General features: G+C 41.9%; 1 protein-coding gene across 4 annotated transcripts in view; it reads left to right on the top strand.

Annotated features, from left to right (window-relative positions):
* LOC308411616 (neurabin-2-like) overlaps nt 1–18367 on the top strand; it is a 33164-nt gene extending 14797 nt beyond the window's left edge. For all 4 annotated transcript variants that reach the window (XM_080905573.1, XM_080905570.1, XM_080905571.1 and 1 more), the window contains exons 6-15: nt 6653–6785; nt 7213–7333; nt 8049–8153; nt 8608–8743; nt 13661–13804; nt 13940–13993; nt 14180–14311; nt 14465–14562; nt 14738–14834; nt 15147–18367. In XM_080905573.1, coding sequence (XP_080761699.1) covers nt 6653–6785; nt 7213–7333; nt 8049–8153; nt 8608–8743; nt 13661–13804; nt 13940–13993; nt 14180–14311; nt 14465–14562; nt 14738–14834; nt 15147–15200 — 1074 coding nt within the window. In that variant the 3' untranslated portion in view covers nt 15201–18367. The remainder of the gene's footprint in view (nt 1–6652; nt 6786–7212; nt 7334–8048; nt 8154–8607; nt 8744–13660; nt 13805–13939; nt 13994–14179; nt 14312–14464; nt 14563–14737; nt 14835–15146) is intronic.
* Nucleotides 18368–20458: the final 2091 nt, after the last annotated feature.

Below are 20458 nucleotides of genomic sequence, written 5' to 3'. Positions count from 1 at the left end.
CGTTGCTCAGCATCACATAGCGGCTGCAGATTTGCCAGGATGTAAAATCTCTCGTCTCATCTCGTGCTCCACTGGATTAAGATCTGGGGACTGTTCAAACTGGTCTCTTTAACAGGTTCAAAAAACCAGTTTGAGATGATTGGAGCTTTGGGACATGGTGTGCTATCCTGCTGGAAGTAACCATCAGAAAATGGGCACACTGTGCTAATAGAGGGATGGACGTGGTCAGCAACAATACTCAGATCAGCCCGTCTGCCAGTTCAGTCACTTAATCTCCTTTTTTCTTCATTCTGGTGCTTAGTTTGAACATGTCCGGACGTCTGAATGAATGAGTTACTGCTGCGATTGGCTGATTAGATAACGGAGTGAATAAGCAGGTGGACCTAATAAAGTGGCTTGTGAGTGTTTATAGTGTTACAATAGTGGATGTTCATATTAAACAGGGTTTCACATATGCAGAAATGTTTAAAGCTTCAGACTGCTCTGTTTCAGGCCTTTTTTCTGCTCTTGGATCTTTATGATGTCATAAAGACAGTTTAGGGAGTGAATGTGTTTGAATGTCCTCATTGAGTCTGCAGCAGGAATAAGATAAGTAAGGATTATTTAAAGTTACCCTAGTAGAGTCCGAGAATAAAAATACTGAGCTTGAAATGAGCATAAATAAAATGGACCCAACCTTAATGGCTGCAGGACCAGTGTGGAGGGGGAGGAGGGTCGATGGGATGTGGCAGGAAGTGCTGGAAGAGTGGCTTCCCTTTGACTGTGACATGAGCAGAAACTGAAAGTAGTGCGATTCACAAATTCAGAACTATTTATGCAGATCCCCAGAGGAGCTCTGCCCACACACTCGTGCTCAGTGTCACATCACTAATCAAATCGATTAAATCTGGTGCCTGTTGTTTATTAACTCGAGGTTCACTCAGAGGTCACGTGTCCACAGCGCTACGCAGCCATACCCCGAGCCGCCCAACGAAGACTGGCTGGCTAAAATTCTGATCCCATCTGAAATGAATGAAAGACGGCAAAAAGAAATTCGATTAAAGATCCAAATTCAGACGTCACCGTGGCAGTTACAATAAAACTTACCTGCAGACCTGTGATCTGGACTCAATCCTTGCAGCATTCAGTGAGAAACTTTCCTCTGCCAGCTGCTTCTCGGCTCTGTGCTGCCTTTCAGTACGGACAAATTACAACCCAGGAGATGCCAACGCCTGAGGACTCGTCTCCACCAGATATGACTCAACCTGAATTTTCTTGTGATCCATCTGTCAGACCTTAATTTAGAGCCATGCTTCATCCAGGTGGCATTCACATAAGACGCTTTTTCAAATATTTATCAAGGCACACCTCGCTCCTCTGTTGTACAGCCTGTGATAGTGCTCTCAGTTGACCGGCGGCTAACTCAGATGGCGGTTTTGATATCTCTCTGGCAGCTCGCGCCACTTACAGAGGCGGTGTCGGCGGATTCGATTTTGTTTCTACCTGTTGGGACGCGCCAGCCGCCGGGACAATTAGATCACATGACTAAGCTGAACATATTTGAAAGAGGTGTTAAAATTCAGACGTTAATTCCAGTTTTATTTTTCCAGCTCCGGCTCACAACAACAGTTGTCTCACGATGCTTTAACGGAGAGTTTAAAACTGTCAATTACACTGTGACTGACCTCCTGCTTACACAGGCCTTCGGAAAATACTGGTTTTAAAGACAGGCTGAGACAGGCAGACCTGCAGGAGGATACAAACAAACTGAGAACACCCACACGTTTATAATTACGCTGACATTTTACAGTGGCAAAGGCGAGTTTTCTCTCTATAAACACTGTTTAGCTTGTTATCACATGGAAAACTCGTTTTTTAAAAAGGAGCTGATGCTCACGTATCAGAAACCAGAACTAGGAAGTCTCTGATAAAGTATGAGGTGATTCACCAGTACACCAGTACACCAGTATAAATCGATACATTTCAGCATGACTGCAAAAAACTCAAAATATCAGGATGTGCTTGTTTGCGTTTTGGCTAAAAAAAAGAAGAAGCATGTTTACATGATTAATACGACTTTAAAAACCTCTACAGTAGGTAAACAAAAACCGACGGGTGCTAACCAATGTTAGCCTGACCCACAAACAAGCTAGCTGCTTCCTCCTGTTTCCAGTGTTTATACTACGCGACATTATCTGCCTGCTGCTTATAGAGATCTAACAACATGTATGTAGCTCATGTCAAGTGAACGCCCCAAAGCTTTACTTATTGCTTTTATTTTTTACTTAAAAAAAAAATTATTACATTTTTATTTAACTTATTACTTGTAGGGTATTTTTAATTGAATAAGTAAAATTAAATGTTTAATATCAGTAAAGAACGGCCTCGTATATCCATCCATCCACACTGAGCCCGGCCGATATATTGGACCATGTCAGCTATTTGCTGATCTGAGCAAAGAATTTGAAATGAAATAGGAAATTAAACGAGGATCTTTTCAGATATAACCATCAGATATAGTTACATGAGATTTTTAATTGCAAAATATTGGCACCAGTTTGGATCTGACGGGCTTTAAATCAATCCTTCATTCCAGCTTTTTGTGTAGTTTCACGAGTTTTGTGGGGCTCCTCTGATTGGTTTAAACTTCACATGACGTTGGAGACAAAGCCTACTGCTGTAAGCTACAGAGAGGCTACACAGCCCTGTCATGGCGGCTGTGTTGGAGGCCCGGGCTGGTCCCCGGGGACTTCTCGGTGGCTTGGCTTTTATCCAGCGTGTAGTAAGTTTGTAGCTTCTGACTGGCCCGGTTCTGCTGAGGCTTCCATTCACAGCATTGTCAGTCGAAAGAAAGACATGTATTGTTTTCACATCATATTCACTGAAGGGCTGAGCTGATCTGTATGAGCTTCACTTGTTCCCAAAGACGCGAATACTGGTTATTCATTCAAACTGACAAAAGACGAGGTCTTAATACACAATTGTGAAGCGGTCTGCAGGTTCGATTTGATTCTTGTCATCAACAGTCATCATTACAGAGTGACTTCTCTTTTTGAAGTAAAAATGTTCAAATACACCAAGTTGCCCAAGTTTAAATGAACATTTTAATATTTGTCAGTGTTTGTTTCTCTGGGACTCTGCAGCAGAGTCTGTGAGCCACGCTGCCAAACCCAGTGGAGCTTTAAAGTGGATACTGTTATAACAGGACGGAGCCTCTTAGCTGACCCGGCAGCTAGCTGGTCAAATCAGTAAAGAGCCTGATACCAAGGGTTTATTATGATTATGCAAAGTGAACAAACTACCAGCATATGTTTACCTATTTCAAGAGAGTAACATTGAACGTATTGATCCTGTGTTAAAAAATCAATATAGATTAGTAAAGTAACAAACTTCATTGAAATACATTAAGGAGATTGTGAGTATGGATTGGACTGTAACTCACGTTTAAGTGCGTAACCTCCATTGGTTTTACTCACTGTTTAAATACTATGTAGTACCACAATCAGTACTGTGGAAATGTTCTGGACTGGAGGAGGAAGAATAGCCCAGATTAAGTCATAATGATGTCATTAGGTTTATCTCAGCCTGAAATCTGAGACCATAAATTTCAGAGAGATGGCGTGAGTTACAGTGGATGAAAATCCCTGTCATGTTACATTATGGGGTTCTTCTTCAGAGTGGGCCTAAATTAGGACTCTAATGCTTCTCCCAACAACCACACCTTAATCTTAAGTTAATATATTACTAAACTGCTGAAGAAGCCAATTTATCTTAAACCGTGTTTGCTGTTTAGTTTTGTGGCAATTTTGACTTTTATTTTAAGGCACCTGTTGTAATATTGGAACGTGTATTGATCTTCTGTAGAAACTTTTCTATCATTGCTGTTATGTTCTGGTCACGGCTGATGGCCCCGCCCCTCCCTGGTTCTGACAGTTTCTTTCCCGCTGTCAGCAGATGCTTTCTCCTGTTAGTTTTCTCTCTCTTATTGTTTACCTTTGGCGCTGTACAAGTAACGCTGGACTGAGTCTAGGTTGTTTACTCCCATGAATCTAGGTTACAGGTGCATGTTAACTTTAAGGGTCAGCTTTTCAGTTCAGAGTACTTCTGCAGGGTTACAGACTTTAGAGGCGACCTTGTTCCTGTCGTTGGGTGCACTTTACTTTTTTTGTTATTTTGTTTATGTTCTACCTGCTGTTTTATCTTTCTTTGTTTGTGTGTTTGTTTTCCTGAGGAACAGTAGAGATTGTGTTTCTGACATCTTAAAGGAACACCCTAAAGCTTCATGTACGCACAGACACACACGCTAACTAAGCTTTAAAGTTACTCGACAGGAAGGAAGCGTGACAACAGGAAGCAGTCTTACAATCCCGCCCTCCGACCCTGTTTGTGTCACAGTATTTGTGTGTGTACCTCCTACGCTCGAGGGAATGTAATAATACTGTTACATAAAGGCCTATGGGTCTGTGTGTACACACACACACACACACACACACACACACACATATTAGCATATCTACCAGACAGGGACAGTGAGAGAGAGCATATCAGTGCCAAAATCCCGCTGGGCAAGCCTGAGGTTGCCATGGAAATGAAGCCACGTGATCACAGAGGTGGTCACCAGGGAGACAGATGCTGCTGACCTTTTTTAACAGGGGGGTGTGGGGTGGTTTGGATGGGCTTCAGTAGAAAGATATGGAGCACAGTACAGTGAGAGTGTACGGACTGTGTCTAAAGCCACAATAGATGTAAATGGTTATTGTGAGATAATATTTCTGGATGCTTCGCCCAGTATCGCAGGCTAATGATGTGCAGTGAAGATCTAATGCATCAGTTAAAAACAAGGGAAGTATGTAGAAGCGTACTTCCCTAGCATGCAAACATGCCACCTGTTAAAACCAAGCCACAGCGAGACCCAGCGTCCTCCTGCATGTCCTGGTCTGTGTGCAGTGTTTGTAACCTTATGGCTCTAGAATAAAAAGAGCTAAAGCTGCACCTTTTTCAAAGCAGCACTGGATCAGAGTTGGAGATGGGAAAAGTGTTGAGACGGAGGTTTATTATGAGGCTCTCCAGCTCCCCTCAGCTCATTAGTTCTGGTGTGTGTCCTTGCACCTTTTGATTGACTCTCACCGTTCTCGTCTGCTCCCATTGGAGAGCTTTAAGTTTCTCTTAGGAGTTGATCAAGATGAAGCCAGAGGTAAATGCATATAGAGCTTATTCACTGTGTGGACGGGAAGAACAACTTTAAGTGGCCTCAAATGTTGCTGTATGATGAGACATATGTATAATCTAATAATAATACAAGAATAATAGTATACACACTAAATATATACATTCTTTCACATTATGATCATTTCTGAGCTTTAATTTGTGATTCTTAATTAATTAATCAATTGTTTTGCAACTAAGAGGTGTCTAAAATTAAATTAGGTGCACCTTACAGGATGAACCACTTTTCCCTTCATAACTTCCTTAATTATCCATTGCATAGATTCAACAAGGCGCTGGAAACATTCCTCAGAGACTGTAGTTCATATCGACGTGACAGCATCACACAGTTGCTGCAGATTTGTTGCCTACACATCCAAAGGTGCTCTATTGATTTACGACCTACAGGCCATTTGAGTGCAGTGTGTTGGTGTGAGATGATTTGAGTTTTGTGACATGGGACAATATCCTGTTGGAATATGGATACGCTGTGGTCATAAAGGGATGCACATGGTCAATAACAATACTGCTGTGGTGTTAAAATGATGCTCAGTTGGTACTCACGGGCACAAAATGTACCATTAAAATATTCCTCACACCATTACACCACCAGTGGCCTTATCCAGTGATACAAGGCATACAGTGGGTCCATGCTTTGATGCTGTTTATGGCAAATTCTGACTTCTGAGAGTAAGAGAAAATGAGACTCATCACACAAGGCAACATGTTAAAAATAAGCTTTTTTAACCTTTATTTGACAGCCTTGCAGTGAAGAGTAGACCGTAAAGTGTTTCCCCAGAGAACTGCTGCTCACTGGATATCAACTGTAAACCCTGCAGATGGTGGTGTGGGGAAATCCAGTGTTGTGTTGTCTGAACAGCAGTTTGTGAAATACTCATACCAACCTGTCAACAACAATATGTTCAGACTCCTCTTTCTTTTGGGCACAGCTACAGCTTCTTTGTGCCTTCCCTTGTTTCCTTTCTATTCTCTACAGCTCCTGTCCAAAGAAGAATAATTGGAGAGAAAGAAAATCCCCAGTCTTATGCTTGGTCTTCTTAACCATACCTCAGTGCACAAAGTTCCTGATTAGATATTCTGTTTAACAAGAGGTTGAACAGGTGTTGCTAACGTCGTAGCCATCTTCGTTCTTGTCTACAACGTGAGCAAAATATCCCCAAACAGTTGAGTGAAAAAGACCTTTTTCAAATGGCAGATACAGTTTGATTGATGATGTTTAAGGTTAAATATTTCAATTTTTGTATGAAAAATGATTGGGACATATACCTGAACATGCAAAAAGACGTGTGTAGCACATCAGCATCAAACCTTCACCAGTCACTGTGAGCTTATGAGGCTTTCATGTAGGAGTTCCTCAGGGAACTTTCCGAGTGCCTCTGTTTTTACACTTAGCCCTCTCAGTTAGATGCATTTGGATTAGCTATCTGATCGTTTGCCCTCTGCATAGGTCTTTACCACCTACTCTAATGAAGATTACGACCGACGTAATGATGACGTTGACCCCATGGCAGCGTCAGCTGAGTACGAGCTGGAGAAGAGGGTCGAAAAGTTGGACCTGTTTCCCGTCGAGCTGGAGAAAGGTTTGCACGCGTCTTACATGTCACCGAGAGTCACTCAGTCAAGCCTCTTATGTAACTGTACACACTCACACAAGAGGCTGCAGTTAGTGGACATACACTGTCGCTCTAACAGCTCCATTATCCCCTTATGGGATTAAATTTAGCACAGATTGGCCTAATTAGTAGCCAGTAACTCTGAAGGTAATGGATTTGAACCAGCAACCATGCGTGACGGCTGCTCTCAGCACTGTATAATAGCTATAATTTCACTAATATTTAATAGCTTGAATGTGGATAAATCCCACATGCTTTTCCCTGCCACTCTATAATATGATTAGTTATTATGATAGCAAAATAAATATGACAGGATTCTAATTAACAGTAATGATGTATTTATGTTTTAATTTTCAGCACTGAGATGTGGCTCTGTTGTCTGTGTGTCTTTCAGACAGTGACGGCCTCGGTATCAGTATCATTGGTATGGGTGCAGGAGCTGATATGGGCCTGGAGAAGCTGGGGATCTTTGTTAAGACGGTCACTGAGGGCGGAGCTGCGCAGAGAGACGGCAGGTACCTTCTTCAACCTGCCTGCCCCGACATGCATTTTTCATTCTTTCAGTTTTATTTATATAGCTCGAAATCACAGCAACAGCTGTCTCAAGGTGCTTTATATCGTAAGGTAAAGAGCCTGCAGTAAATCAAAGAGAACAGAGAAAACCCAACAATCATATGACCTCTATGAGACAGTGGGAAGGAAAAACTCCCTTTGAACAGGAAGAAACCTCCAGCAGAACCAGGCTCAGGGAGGGGCGGCCTAGACCTAATGCAGCATAAGGGACGAGTCAAGGTCACATGATCCAACACTAACTATGTGCTTTATCAAAAAGCAATAGTTGGCCCTTTTTTGTAGGCTTAACACTATTTTTCTTTGGACAGCAGGCATGATTATTGATTATTAGCTAAATGTACACTTTTGCCTTAAATGTATTTCTTTGCAAACTTGATTCTTTAGCTGATAGTTGCTCACTACTGTTACCTTCTTCTCATTAGTGTGAGTGCAAGTTTTTAAAGCTCTTTGTTAGAGACACCAGTTTAAAATAAACAGGCAAAAGCATAAAATGCCACAGGCTAGGATGTTACATGGAGCCAGTGCTAGTCCACAGGCCTGTCTGGTCAAAGACACTCATAGTTACATTTGTCGTTGCATGTGAGAGGTGTGTTCACTGAGCGACCTTGGTCTTCTCCAAACATCGCTCTGCATACAGTGTTCTCTTTGTGTCTGTAGGATCCAGGTGAATGACCTCATAGTGGAGGTTGATGGGACCAGCCTGGTTGGTGTTACTCAGAGCTTTGCTGCCACTGTCCTCCGCAATACCACCGGCAAAGTCAGGTCTGTGTCGCACTCACTCTAAACACGCACACAGTTGTGTTTTCATATCTTTGTGAGGACATAATGCTTCCTGCAGCTGCTTCCCCTAACCATCAAGAATGAGTGTCTAATCCTAACATAACCTCATTGCAATCGTGACGCTAAAACCACATTTTGTCCCCATAAGGGCTGCTGGTCCCCACAGGTAGAGTAACACTCCAACGTGTGGTCCCCACATCTCCATTTTGGAAACACATTTCACATTATGGAAGCTCTTTTTGTCCATTAGTGGTATAAATTGCATATTATTACTTTTTTTTTTAGTTGGTGTGTTTTGAAGCTCTGGAGTTTTTCAGGTTTGATGTTGATACAGTGAATTTTTTCATGTTTTCCACATATGCAGTTTGTGTAAAATGTTTCATTGTTTCCTTTTCTTGCGAATGACAAATCCTAAGTTTTTGGTTTTGTTTTCTAGGTTTGTGATTGGCCGGGAGAAGCCGGGGGAACAGAGTGAAGTGGCTCAGCTGATCCAGCAGACTCTGGAACAGGAGAGGTGGCAGAGAGAGATGATGGAGCAGAGATACAAACAGTACATGGATGATGATGAGGAGGTACATGCTACACCTCTCTGTCGTGTGGGAGGGAAAAGAACAGCCACTGATATCATTTTCGAGGCACAGCTACCACACCAACGTTGGCTGGGTGCACGCCGCGCAGACATAGCTCAGTAGGCAACTCCCCCGTGACATTTCATTGTCCTGCCCTGCGTGTGGTCTTCCTGTTGATGCGCTGCTGAGGGGCGGTTCTTGACACATGCCATGTGACACATTGCAGCAGCAGCGCTCTCAGCTTGAGAGGGTGATAAACACAGTGAATGCTCAAACACAGTCAGTTCTCCTCACTGCACCTCCTTTGTCCTTTGAAATAGTCAAAAATAATGAAAAAGTCGTTGTTTTTAGTCAGTAAACACAGAATCCAAACGCACTCTGGCCTGCATTTGGAAGGCAACATTGCTCTACTTCACAAAGATATCCTGCATGTAGTCATTAAATTCATTTTCACAAGCCTTTTGATGGTGTTAGTGGTTGTTAGCCACAGGAAATCCAACATGTGTACATGGGAAAATGCCTGTCTGTGCTCCACCACATGCCATTTCAAACTCAGTCCAGCATCTCCACCGTCTGGTCAGAGAGAGAAACTGCATCAATACAGAAATCATTAAATTCCTAGTTTCTAGGGTCAGGTTTCATAATTAAAACAGTGGGACCAGGCTGTTTCCTACACATGGCTCATGGGACAGAGTGTGGCTTGTAGGCTGGGTATCGTCACTGATTTCCAGAATCATCTCAATTCCGATTCACAAGGTCCTGATTCGATTCGAATCGGGGAAATTTTGCCTCAGACAGTCAGAAATATTATAATTCTGGTCATTTATCGGCACATATCCATATTTTTATAGCTATAAAAAGAAAGCTGAGACTTATGAGACTTTGTCAAAGGTGTGAGCATCACAGCAGACGCTTTAGTGTCAAAGTAACTGAGCATAAAACACAGAAAAACATGTTATTGGGTTTTTATAGCAGAGAACCTTAAAAATATTGTGCAGTAGCATGAATCAACATATAAACATCACCTGATGCTGCTGAAGTGAAGCAGAGGATTAATTAGAGACACAGCTGAGCATTTTGCAATTTCACATCATTTTAAAAAGTTTACATTTCTTCAGTATTGAACAGCAGAAACGAGACTTTCTTGTCGGAAATCAGTTAAATTTAAAAAAATAAAACCAGCAGCAGACAGCGCTGTACACAACAGTAGAGAGAGAGAGCTGTGCATGAAGTGTGATTTTATTGTGGTGGAAGCAAAACAGCAAAAGAGGAAATTCATGACGATGATGATGTGAAGCTTAGTTTGATCTTCAGTCGTTTTTGGTTGTAGAGTATTGAAACCTGCAGCTTCGGAGTCTAGCGCCAAAAAGACGTAAACACAAAGCACGGACCCGCCGAAGCATCAGAATCTGTGCGCTGACGGCTGAGAAAGCAGACATCTGTGATGCGTCGGCGCGTTGTGTTTACGTCTTTGTGCTGAATGCGTGTACCTGCTCTGGTTTGCTGTTTGGTTGTTGTCGAAATTTTGTGAGGTTTAACCTGAGATTCTGGCATGTCGGGCAAAATAAATTTACATTTAAAAATCGATTCAGGATTCTAATGATAGACTCCTAACATTTCATCACTCTACAGCCTAAAATGAAAGAGCTCTGATTTCATGCCTGGGGGCAAATGTCAACTCAAGGCTTGTGTACTTTGGTTTGGTTAGCCAGAGAAGCCACAGAGCACAGCTGCAGTTATCAGAGGATGTTGATATGGACGGCAGCGTGCGCTCTGGTTTGCTGCAGTCTTGTAATAAATACAGTTACTTTACAGTATTTACCTCAAATTGTGTCCGAGTAGGAAGAGTAAGCAGAGAGGAAGACACGGTGCAGTCATTGTGCAAAGCAATCATGTATTAAGTAATACATTTTAGTTAATGCGTTTGTTAGCCTGGAAGAAAACATGCTGGACACGGGCTAATGTGAGGCTAATTTACTTTGTAACACAAAGAAGAATAAGACGAATGATCAGCAGGCTGTTATCGATTGTGTGAATGCTTTTAGTGGAAGACGATGTGCTGGCTGCTTTTTGTTCCAAGGGAATGAGTCTGAACTGTCAAACCACTGACCAGATCGTTTCTTTCACTTAATTTGTGACTGCATACTTGACCTAGTTGCCATTTATATCATTTTATATGACAGGTACTCCCGCCAATTAGATTATGAAGAGACAGACGACTGAAATGTACCACACAGTGCTATGAGTGTAAAGCTAATGCCAGCAACTAGCTAACATCTAACAAATGACTAAGTTCTGTTTGAAAAAATAAATAAAAAATAAAATTCACTAATCATGTTTAGAGTTTTTTTGTAACGGTTACCTTTGGAGATGTTGGTAGGTGACTGAGATACCTTTTGTCTACCAAAGCAACCTGGCTTTGCACTAAGTAGCATAAGACTGTTTTAAGCTAACTAGCTTAAAGAGTATAAGCCACCAAACTGTGAAACCACATGCATGAGCTTAGCCTAGCCAAGAGTCCTTTTTGACTCTTGGAATGACCAAAACTTACCAAATGGACTTTTGACTTCAAACGATCGCAACTGAACTCCTAAACCCAAAGGGACAGTGTATAGTGTATCAAACATGAGCATTGAAAAACCAACTAAATGTGGTGGTGCTGTAAGCCTGCATTAGATCTGAACGCCACCAGGGCCCTATTTCAGGAAGCCGGTTTAGAAAACTCAGAGTGAAAAACGATACTCAGAGTTGAGTAACCCCGAACTGTCCAACTCGGAATATTCGGTTTCAGAAAGGCTGATAACAAGTAGTTCAGTCAACGCGGAGTTGCTTTAACCCCAAGTTAAACGCGCGCACGAGGATACATAAAGCCCTGATTAGTGGAGCACAGATTAAGCGAGTCACCATGGAGACGGAAGGAAAGAAGGCGCGGTCAATGCATCTTACAGCACTTGAGGCCGAAATTCTGATGGCAGCATATGCCGATAACATGCAAATTTTGCAGAAAAAAAGTAACACAGCCACAGCTGCAAAAGAAAGGGAGCATGCATGGCAAACATAGCCGACAGAGTCAATGCGTGAGTGTTAATTTAAACATTGATCTAGGGATTTCCACCCATTTAACACGTTATTTTATCATATGTTATTTTATTTTTTCTTTCATACATTTTATTTTGTGATGTGATGTGAGCGCAGGTGCAACCCAACAGGCCCCAAACGTTCCTGGCAGCAAGTAAAAATGAAATATAAAAATATAGTCCAAACAGGTAAGGTGTAATTGTATTATGAGCCATAGTGCTTGGTCTGTTTGTAAATCAATTGCAGTTAGAGGCTACATTAATTTCCCCTCTGTAAGCACTTATTGAAATTATCTGAGCACATTACAAGTACATATTTGCTTACTCTGTATGCTCAAATGTGACCCCGTTATAGCCAACAGGAAAAAACAGCAGAGGCCCGAAAAACAGGTGGGGGTCCTCCACCACCACCACTCACAGAGGCTGAGCAGTTGGCTTCCACATTTGTGATAATGTTGGCAGCATCACATATGATCTTCACAGTGCAGAGAACACAAATTAGCATCCATTACTATAATGAAATAATTTGTTAGTTTGACATGCTACAGGGAACTATGTACCTGCACATTAATGCTGTGGAAAGACTTCCTGTTCACATAGTCTCCTTCATTTACTGAAGGAGCAATGATTGGAATGTGAGTGCCATCTATACAGCCAATCACGCCTGGGAACCGTGAGAATGAATGTGAAATTTAAGTAGTAGTTCAAATATCACCACATCATGAATTAAGTTTCGTTCATCCTGATACCTGCAATTTTGTGGCATCCCTCTTTGATAAATCTTGTGGGTCTATGACCGGGGAACACCACAGACGAGTACAGGAGACGTTTCAGTGCAACTGTAACATTCCTGACTGCCCGACAGACGGTAGCCTTGGAAACGTGCTCAGCGTCACCAATATTATACAGAAAGCTCCCGTTTGCAAAAAACCGAAGTGCAATACAAATAATATGTACAGAACTGAGAGGATGTCCGCGATGTGTCACATGAGCAATATTAGGCCTGAGGATGTTATCCAAATAAATTATAGATTGTGCTGAGAAACGGTAACGTTCGCACAGACAATCATCAGGAAATGATAAAATGTCCAAACGCGCTCTGATCACTCTCTCCCGGCGGAGAGCTCTGCGGAGAATTTGGGCTTCACGATCTACTGGCTCTTCAAGGAAGGGACACGCCATGTCTGACACTTCCTACTGTCAGGTTTCCGACACAGAGGCGGAGAAGGTCAGGGTTAGTTGAAGTAAACCTGCTAGGGGGCAGGTTAGCTTCACGGAGTGTGTCGTCATAGTGACTCACTCAGGATGAATCTAAACTCGCTTTGTGAAACCAAAAACCCAGAGTTTTCGTTAACTCAGCGTATACTTACTCAGAGTTTGCACTAAACCGGCTTCCTGAAACAGGGCCCTGGAAACTAATGAAGCACAAACCTGGAAGTCAGTCTTTTATACCATCTATACCAGGGGTCCCCAATCCCAGTCCACGAGGGCCGGTGTCCTGCAGGTTTTAGATCTCACCCTGGGTCAACACACCTGAATCACATGATTAGTTCATTCCCAGGCCTCTGGAGAACTTCAGGACATGTTGAGGAGCTAATTTATCCATTTAAATCAGCTGTGATGGATCAAGGACACATCTAAAACCTGCAGGGACACCGGCCCTGGTGGACTGGGATTGGGGACCCCTGATCTATACTAACCAGCTACTCCAGCTCCATATCGGATGCAATCATTGGTCTGCTATGTAACCTGATACCTGTAAAACCTACTCATACAATATGTATAAAATATCACAACTATTACCAAATGTAGCTGTATTTGTTGCGCGTGTGTTTACCTGCAGACAGGTGAATATGCGACAGACGAGGAGGAGGAGATGAGTCCGATGTTTCCGAACTCGATAGAGGTTTTCGATCTGGCAGAAAACCAGGAAATGCTGTCGCCTGTGGAGCTGGACCCAGAGAAACTGGCCCACAAGTTCAAAGAGGTACATGTGATATAAATGATTTGGATGTTAATGTCATTATTTTATTCAGTCTTGTTTACAGTTTTACCTAGCTTGATTTTTGTTATGTTTATTTGTTTGTTAAAGAAATCAGATTGCTTCTCCCTCTGTCTGCAGCTCCAGATTAAACATGCAGTAACCCAGGCTGAGATCCAGCTGCTCAAGAGGAAGGTGAGCCTGTTTAACACACACTTATACACATGCAGGCAAAAAACCCTCAAAACAACGGCACATTCAGGTTGCACTGCAGAAGAGAATGTACACATGCATAACACCAGTTCTTTTTGGCTCTATGATGACTTAATGCCTCCCACATACCACCTCCTCCTCCCACACTGACCCCCACCCCGCCTCCAGCTGGCTCACGCAGAGCAGGATAAGTTGCGTTGGCGGATGGAGCGTGCTCAGTTGGAGCAAAATATCCGGGACAGTAAAGAGAGGATGGAAAAACTTGAGGGCTACTGGATGGAGGCACAGTCTCTATGTAAGGTAAGATAGTAAACCTAAACTTCAAAAAGGCACGAGTGAATCAAGTGTTTCTTTTTTTCCCCTCATCCCTTAAAAACTAAAAAAAATGAGCTCACTGCCACCCTAAAACTAGTTTTGTTATCATTTACTCACAGCGAGTATTTGTCTTTTCAGGCTGTGGATGAACACCTGAAGGAAACTCAGGCTCAGTATCAAACCCTGGAGAGGAAATACAGCAAAGCCAAGAGGCTGATCAAAGAATACCAGCAGAAGTAAGGAAGGAGAAGGAGGGACAGAGTAAAAAGATAAAAGGAGTAAAAAAACACCACCACTCCAATGTGTGTGTGTGTGTGTGCGTGCGTGTGTGTGTGTGTGTGCGTGCGTGTGTGTGTGTGTGTGTGTGCGTGTGTGTGTGTGTGTGTGTGTGTGTGCGCGTGTGCATTTTAGGGAGATCGAGTACCTGAAGAAAGAGACTGCTCAGCGTCGGGCACAAGAGGAGAGCGAGGCAACACACAAAGAGGAGACAGACAACCTGCAGGAAAAGGTTCGCAGTGGACTCACCTGAATCTCTCACTGTCAGGTAGCAGAGCTTTTCCCGAGCAGGAAAGGCAAAGGAGGGTCACATCTTGATGGCAGTGTCCCTGCATTATGTTTTAGTACACTGCTCAAACAAGTTAAAGGAACACGTCTGATCTCAGTCTATGCTGCTACAGAGGGAAATGATCAAGCTGCAGATTATCGTCCCACAGGTTTTGTTCACTTGATGCTCTGCTTCAATTAAGTGTTTCTTTAACACTTTTCATAAAAGGTTTAACGTTATATTTCTTGAAGTTATCATCCACTATGTTTTCCACAGATTACAGACTTGGAGACCAAAGTGGATGCCTTGAAGACCCCCAATCCCTCCTAGACTGCTGCTACTTCCTGCCTCCTGTCTGCGACTGAAGGAGGAGGAGCTCCCCCATCCTCCCCCATCATCCTACCGCAGGGGGGCTGTAATTTATTCCAATCAACCATTCACTGCAACGGACAGGTAGCAGAGGAGGGAAAAAATCCCAGCAAGTAGAAGAGAGGACCGTGGAGAAGGAAAGACTCAACCTCTCATGTGGCATCTGCCAGTGGCTTAGTGCTCCGTCAGTCAACAACAAATCCCAGAATGCACCTTCTGTCATATCCAGAATCCTCCTTTTGTGTCTTCCTGGCAACTGGTTTGGCATTCAACCCGGAAACCATATTCAGCAACTCAGTTTGTAGACGATGTGTTTTCTCCTCTCTTTAGCAGCATCTTACCCAGGTTCTGTGAATAAATCCGATTTATTAAAAACAAAAGGCGCTTTTAATAACCAGGCTCGTCACAAAGTGCTTTATAGAGCGACAGAGGGAATGAAGCAGAGCAAAAGGGACAAAAGGACTGCTGTTATACGACCTTTGAGAGAAGAGGACGAGCGTGTTCTCTGCCCGTGGCGATGCTCGTTTTCATCTGAAACTACCAGGAGAAGCGGTGACCTTATTTTTAGAGACACGACACCTTTCAAGAAGTGGAACCTCGGTAGTAAGACTCGACAAAACTCTGATGGCCACCGCACCGCCCATTAGCGAAGTAATAAAAACTATGGAGCAAGATGGCCTCCGTGTTTCAAAACTGTCAAAGCCCAGCTTTTTGCTTTCTTTTTTCTGACCTAACTCTCTGCAAACGGTGGTATTAGTAAAGAAGAAGTGTGCGTTTCAGGTCTGAACTACGTGGCGTAATGTTTGTATATATTCTATACATTTATTTAAAAGTGTTAAAGTGGCTTAAGCAATTAGATGGATCTGGAATCTAAGAGTGAGGCGGTGACGCCTTACTGTGGAGGGAATGGTTCAGTAGTCCTCAGTCTGTTTCATCTCTTTTCTCTCAGCATCAATGGCAAACAGGGTGTGAATAGTCTAATTTGTGCTTGTAGAACTTCTAATTGTGTATATCTGTTGGTGTTTACTATATACTCTGTGGGTTTACATGCACACAAACCTGCTTTCAGGTCAGCCGTGCACTATATTCTCACGTGTAGGAAGGCTTCCTTTCTCGTTTTAGAATATCCTCTTAGCTCGCACTCTTAGCTACTACCATATACATAAAATATTAAAAAAATCTATCGTCCAAACATGTCATGGAAGCAGAGAATGACTACAGATAGAAACTGATTCATTGAATTGGCAATTGAGGTCAAATCCAAAGTGGAAAACAGCACTAAGATTAGAGAATTTGCTCATTTAAAATCCTATAACAATATACTGGATATTTACTAAAAAGATAAATTCATAATTTGTCCAAAAGCAGGTCCAATTATTACTAACTTTTAGATTGGAGTTTACTATTATTACTGCCACTAATATCCCCCATCAATAATAATGTTCCTATATTGCGCAGTAAAACTTTTCCAAGCAATTATATACCTAACTAAAGACTCATATGAAATGTAATTTTCATTTTAATTATTATTATTATTTTATTAGCATGGAAGACTAGTATGGCCACGGGGGCCTTTTTTTTTTTTTTGTCCCTAAAAACAGGTGAACAGAATCAGCCTTTTGGGATTTACTTACCTGGATGATTGAGCATGCACCAAGACTCCCTAAAAAACCAACTTTGAATTTAACTTCAGTTTTTTCCCCCAGAACTATCACATGAATTCTCTTCCAAAACTAGCAAGTATAAAAAGTAAGTGGAAACTACTACTGAAAAAATTTCAATTGATCCCCCAGTTTTTGTTTTTCTTCATTGGCTGACTTAAATTTCCAGATCATAAATTGACTAACATGATATAAACGGAGTATAGTGAAACACTGGACACTCAAATATTAGATTTTATTTGAACATTAAAAAAAAACATAAAATCTTAAACTTTACTAGCTAAAAGTTACCTTTATGAAGTGGTTTCTGTTTCTGTAAGTGTTATTGTAATAGTTTAATAGTTTCTTTTGTTTGAACATTACATACTGACTAGTCAAATGTCACTAGTTCTAAGTTAGTGACATTTCTCCGTGGTTCTGTATTGGCTAATGTCATTTGGCTGTCGGTTAGCTTGTTAGGCTATAAGTGTCGACTGACAGTAGTAGTTGTTAGCTGGCAATATGTTAATTTAACTTCCCAAAATCACAAACTAGAACTATCAAGGATGCCAGAGTCTTTGCCAGTTCTGTTTTATATTGATATTTGTATCAGTATTTATCAATTCTCACTAGCTAGTAGCACCTCACTAGCTAGTGAAGCCTGCTAGCATAACAGGATAGTGTAGCCACTGAAGTGTTTGTGTAACAAGACCGTCACATGGATATGAGCATCGGGGTTATTCAGAAAACTGTGTGCATGTAAACACACTCCACATATCTTACATTAGGAGAAAAGTAGAGGGTCCCAGTGCCAGTATTATACCTATAGAAAATGAATTTAAGTTAGCGATACATGCCTGACGTAGTTGAACTGGTTGAATTTAAAAGTGTTATTATAGCCATTAAAGGTCAGGTGTTTCTTCAGGAATTCAGTAACCAATGTGTCAACTCCATCTACCTGAATATGATTTCTTTTCTTTTCCCCAAACTCCTCTTTGGTCAGATCAATGTAATGAGTTGCAACCTTTTTTAAGATTAGCAGAATCAAAAGGTTGATTTGCTGAGAATAGACTAATTAGACAAGGATTGAACCTGTGATACTGGTTACTGTACGCTCTATGTTTATAAAAAATTATGTGAAAATTATAATGTGGACCGTTTCAAATATGAAACTTGTATTCATGTGAATGGCAAAATGGTGCTCTGAAAGATGGCCTTTACATGTGAAATGAAATTCTGAACTGGTAGATTATGTATTTTGCTGCTGTCATTCCCCGTGGTAACTGTTGTTATGAGCGCCTGTGTTAATCAAGATAGTAGAGAGAGTAAAGACAGTAGAGCTTGCTGGCAAGCCTGCGATCACGCTCGTATGCCAGTGTTAGCATTTCGAAGCACTGCTGTGCCTGAGTATAGCATCACAAAGCTTATAGCATGGCTACATTGAAAACGTATCGTCGTTTCTTTGAAACCCAAAATAATTTTGACAAATCACGACTATTTAGATAAAGCTGCTATCTGCTTGAAAATGAAAAGTTGCATTTCCAAGCTTACTTGCTAGGTAGAAGCATGTTTTCCTGAGGTATTTGCTTAAAAAAAAAAAAAAGCTTGTTTTGCTAAGACCAATCTGCCCCTGCCTTCAGCCTCAGCCTGGCTTTGTTCTTCACACCCACTCTGTTGGAGCTGAAACTGATCTGAATCTGTGCTTCACCTTTGACCTACAGTATTTGTGCATTAACAGATATCTAGAGAGACATGGGGGCAGAGTTTTAAGTCTTTTTGCACGTTTCTGTTTGAGAACTGTCGGGGGACGTGGAAACAAACAGGAATATGAGGACATTCAACCACCAGAAAATAATCTTTTGTGTTTGTACTGTCTGGCTGATGAACATGGAGGAGTAACTCCAAAATCACAATGTATGATTATTTTCATGTAAGAATTCTTCTTCTTTTGCTAAAAAGACACCAAGTATTTGTTCCAAACCTGCAGTATGTTTTAAAGTGTTGTCTTAATAGATGGAAGCAAAGGTGAAAGAGCATTTTTTGTTTTAAAGGAATGAAAATCAGCCATAAGCAACTCACTTGAGTATTTTTATTTCTTAAGTATTTTTTATTACAGTTTCATCTCGGTGTTGAAACAGTGTGAGCTGTACAAAAGCTGTTGTATCACCAAATCGAACCCTGGTCACTTTGGGTTTTAATGTCTAAACACAGGAAGTGATCAGCTTGCCTTTTTATGACCTATAAGTTAACCTGCTGCTTTTGCCTCTAAAAAGCCTTCCGATGTTTGCTAACTGTAGCTGACTGTCATTTGTTACCCTTCCCGCCCCATCCGCTGTGTCTACGTTGGAAAAAACAAAATTAGCTTGTCCTCATCAGTTTAAAGATAATACCAGTGATTACAGACAAACTGCCATATTGGTAGACTGACTGATTGTAGCACTACGCCATGTAAGAGCTGTTACAAATTGATTTTTGATAATAAACTCATCATTTGCCCCCAGTTCATATTTCGGGGAATGACCTTCAAAACCATTTTCGTCAACAGGCGGCCTCTGAAGTGAGAGGGTTCAGTGCCTTGCTTGTAGGTAAAGGATTACGGTTCTTGTCTAATCACTTTGTACATTTCAAGGAGTCATAACTGATTGTTGTTGTTGGTGGAGGTTATAATCAGTGTTAAGTAGCCAGTACACAGAAACTGCTTAATAGGTCATTCACAAGTGTCTCAGGTTAGTCCAAATTAGATCTGTTTGCGAAAGTCAGACAGTTAGCCTCTCCATCTGTTCATGTCCTTTATGGACAACATATTCTAGATGTAGCTAAAGGCCGTGTTGGTTTTGGTTTGGTGGCGTTGGGAATTCACAAGTGACGTGGTCCTTTTAGGCTTTGTCAAGTGGTTAACCTCTAGCTTACAATGTTGTGCTTTTCTGCGAGGATGAGAATTGCCCTGCCCCTGATTGAGGATGAGGTCCTGCCTTGGGTATCACCGGTTCTTGTTCAAGACTGGAGAAGTGGAGCCAGAGATTAACAGATTGATTGGTGAAGGGTCTGCAGTAATGCAGATGTAGTACCAGCTTATTGCTGTGAAGAGAAAGCTGAGCGTGGAGCAAAGTTGTCAATTTACTGGTTGGATCTATCCCCATCACCTGTGACCTCAAGCTGTGGGCAGTGACCTAAAGATTGAGATAGTGGATACAAGCATCAGCTTCCTCCGATGGACGTCTGGTCTCCTCTTACAGATAAGATGACTTATCTGTAAGAGGAAAGGAGGAGACTCTGGATGAACTGGAGAGATTGCGTCTCTTGGCTGCCATTGGAACACCTCAGTGACCCTCCTGAAAAGATGGAGATGGTTGAGAGATGGAGGTGTAGGTACTTCTGCTTGAACTGCTGACCCTGCAGTTCAGACCTTGATAAGTTATACTGGATGGATGGATGTTTGCACATGTACTTCCTGTTATCTCTGCCTTCAGATCGCCTTGGTTGATGAGCCTCAGTCCAAATTGCACTGAAATGCTAGGACCCAAAGTCAAGTTGCTTCTGATTGTGTTTGCATAATGACCGTTTTTGATGTTCAAGGTG

The sequence above is a fragment of the Rhamphochromis sp. 'chilingali' genome, assembly GCF_963969265.1.
Source record: "Rhamphochromis sp. 'chilingali' genome assembly, chromosome: 15".
NCBI classification, from domain to species: domain Eukaryota; kingdom Metazoa; phylum Chordata; class Actinopteri; order Cichliformes; family Cichlidae; genus Rhamphochromis; species Rhamphochromis sp. 'chilingali'.
This window is presented reverse-complemented; position numbering and strand designations above follow the sequence as displayed.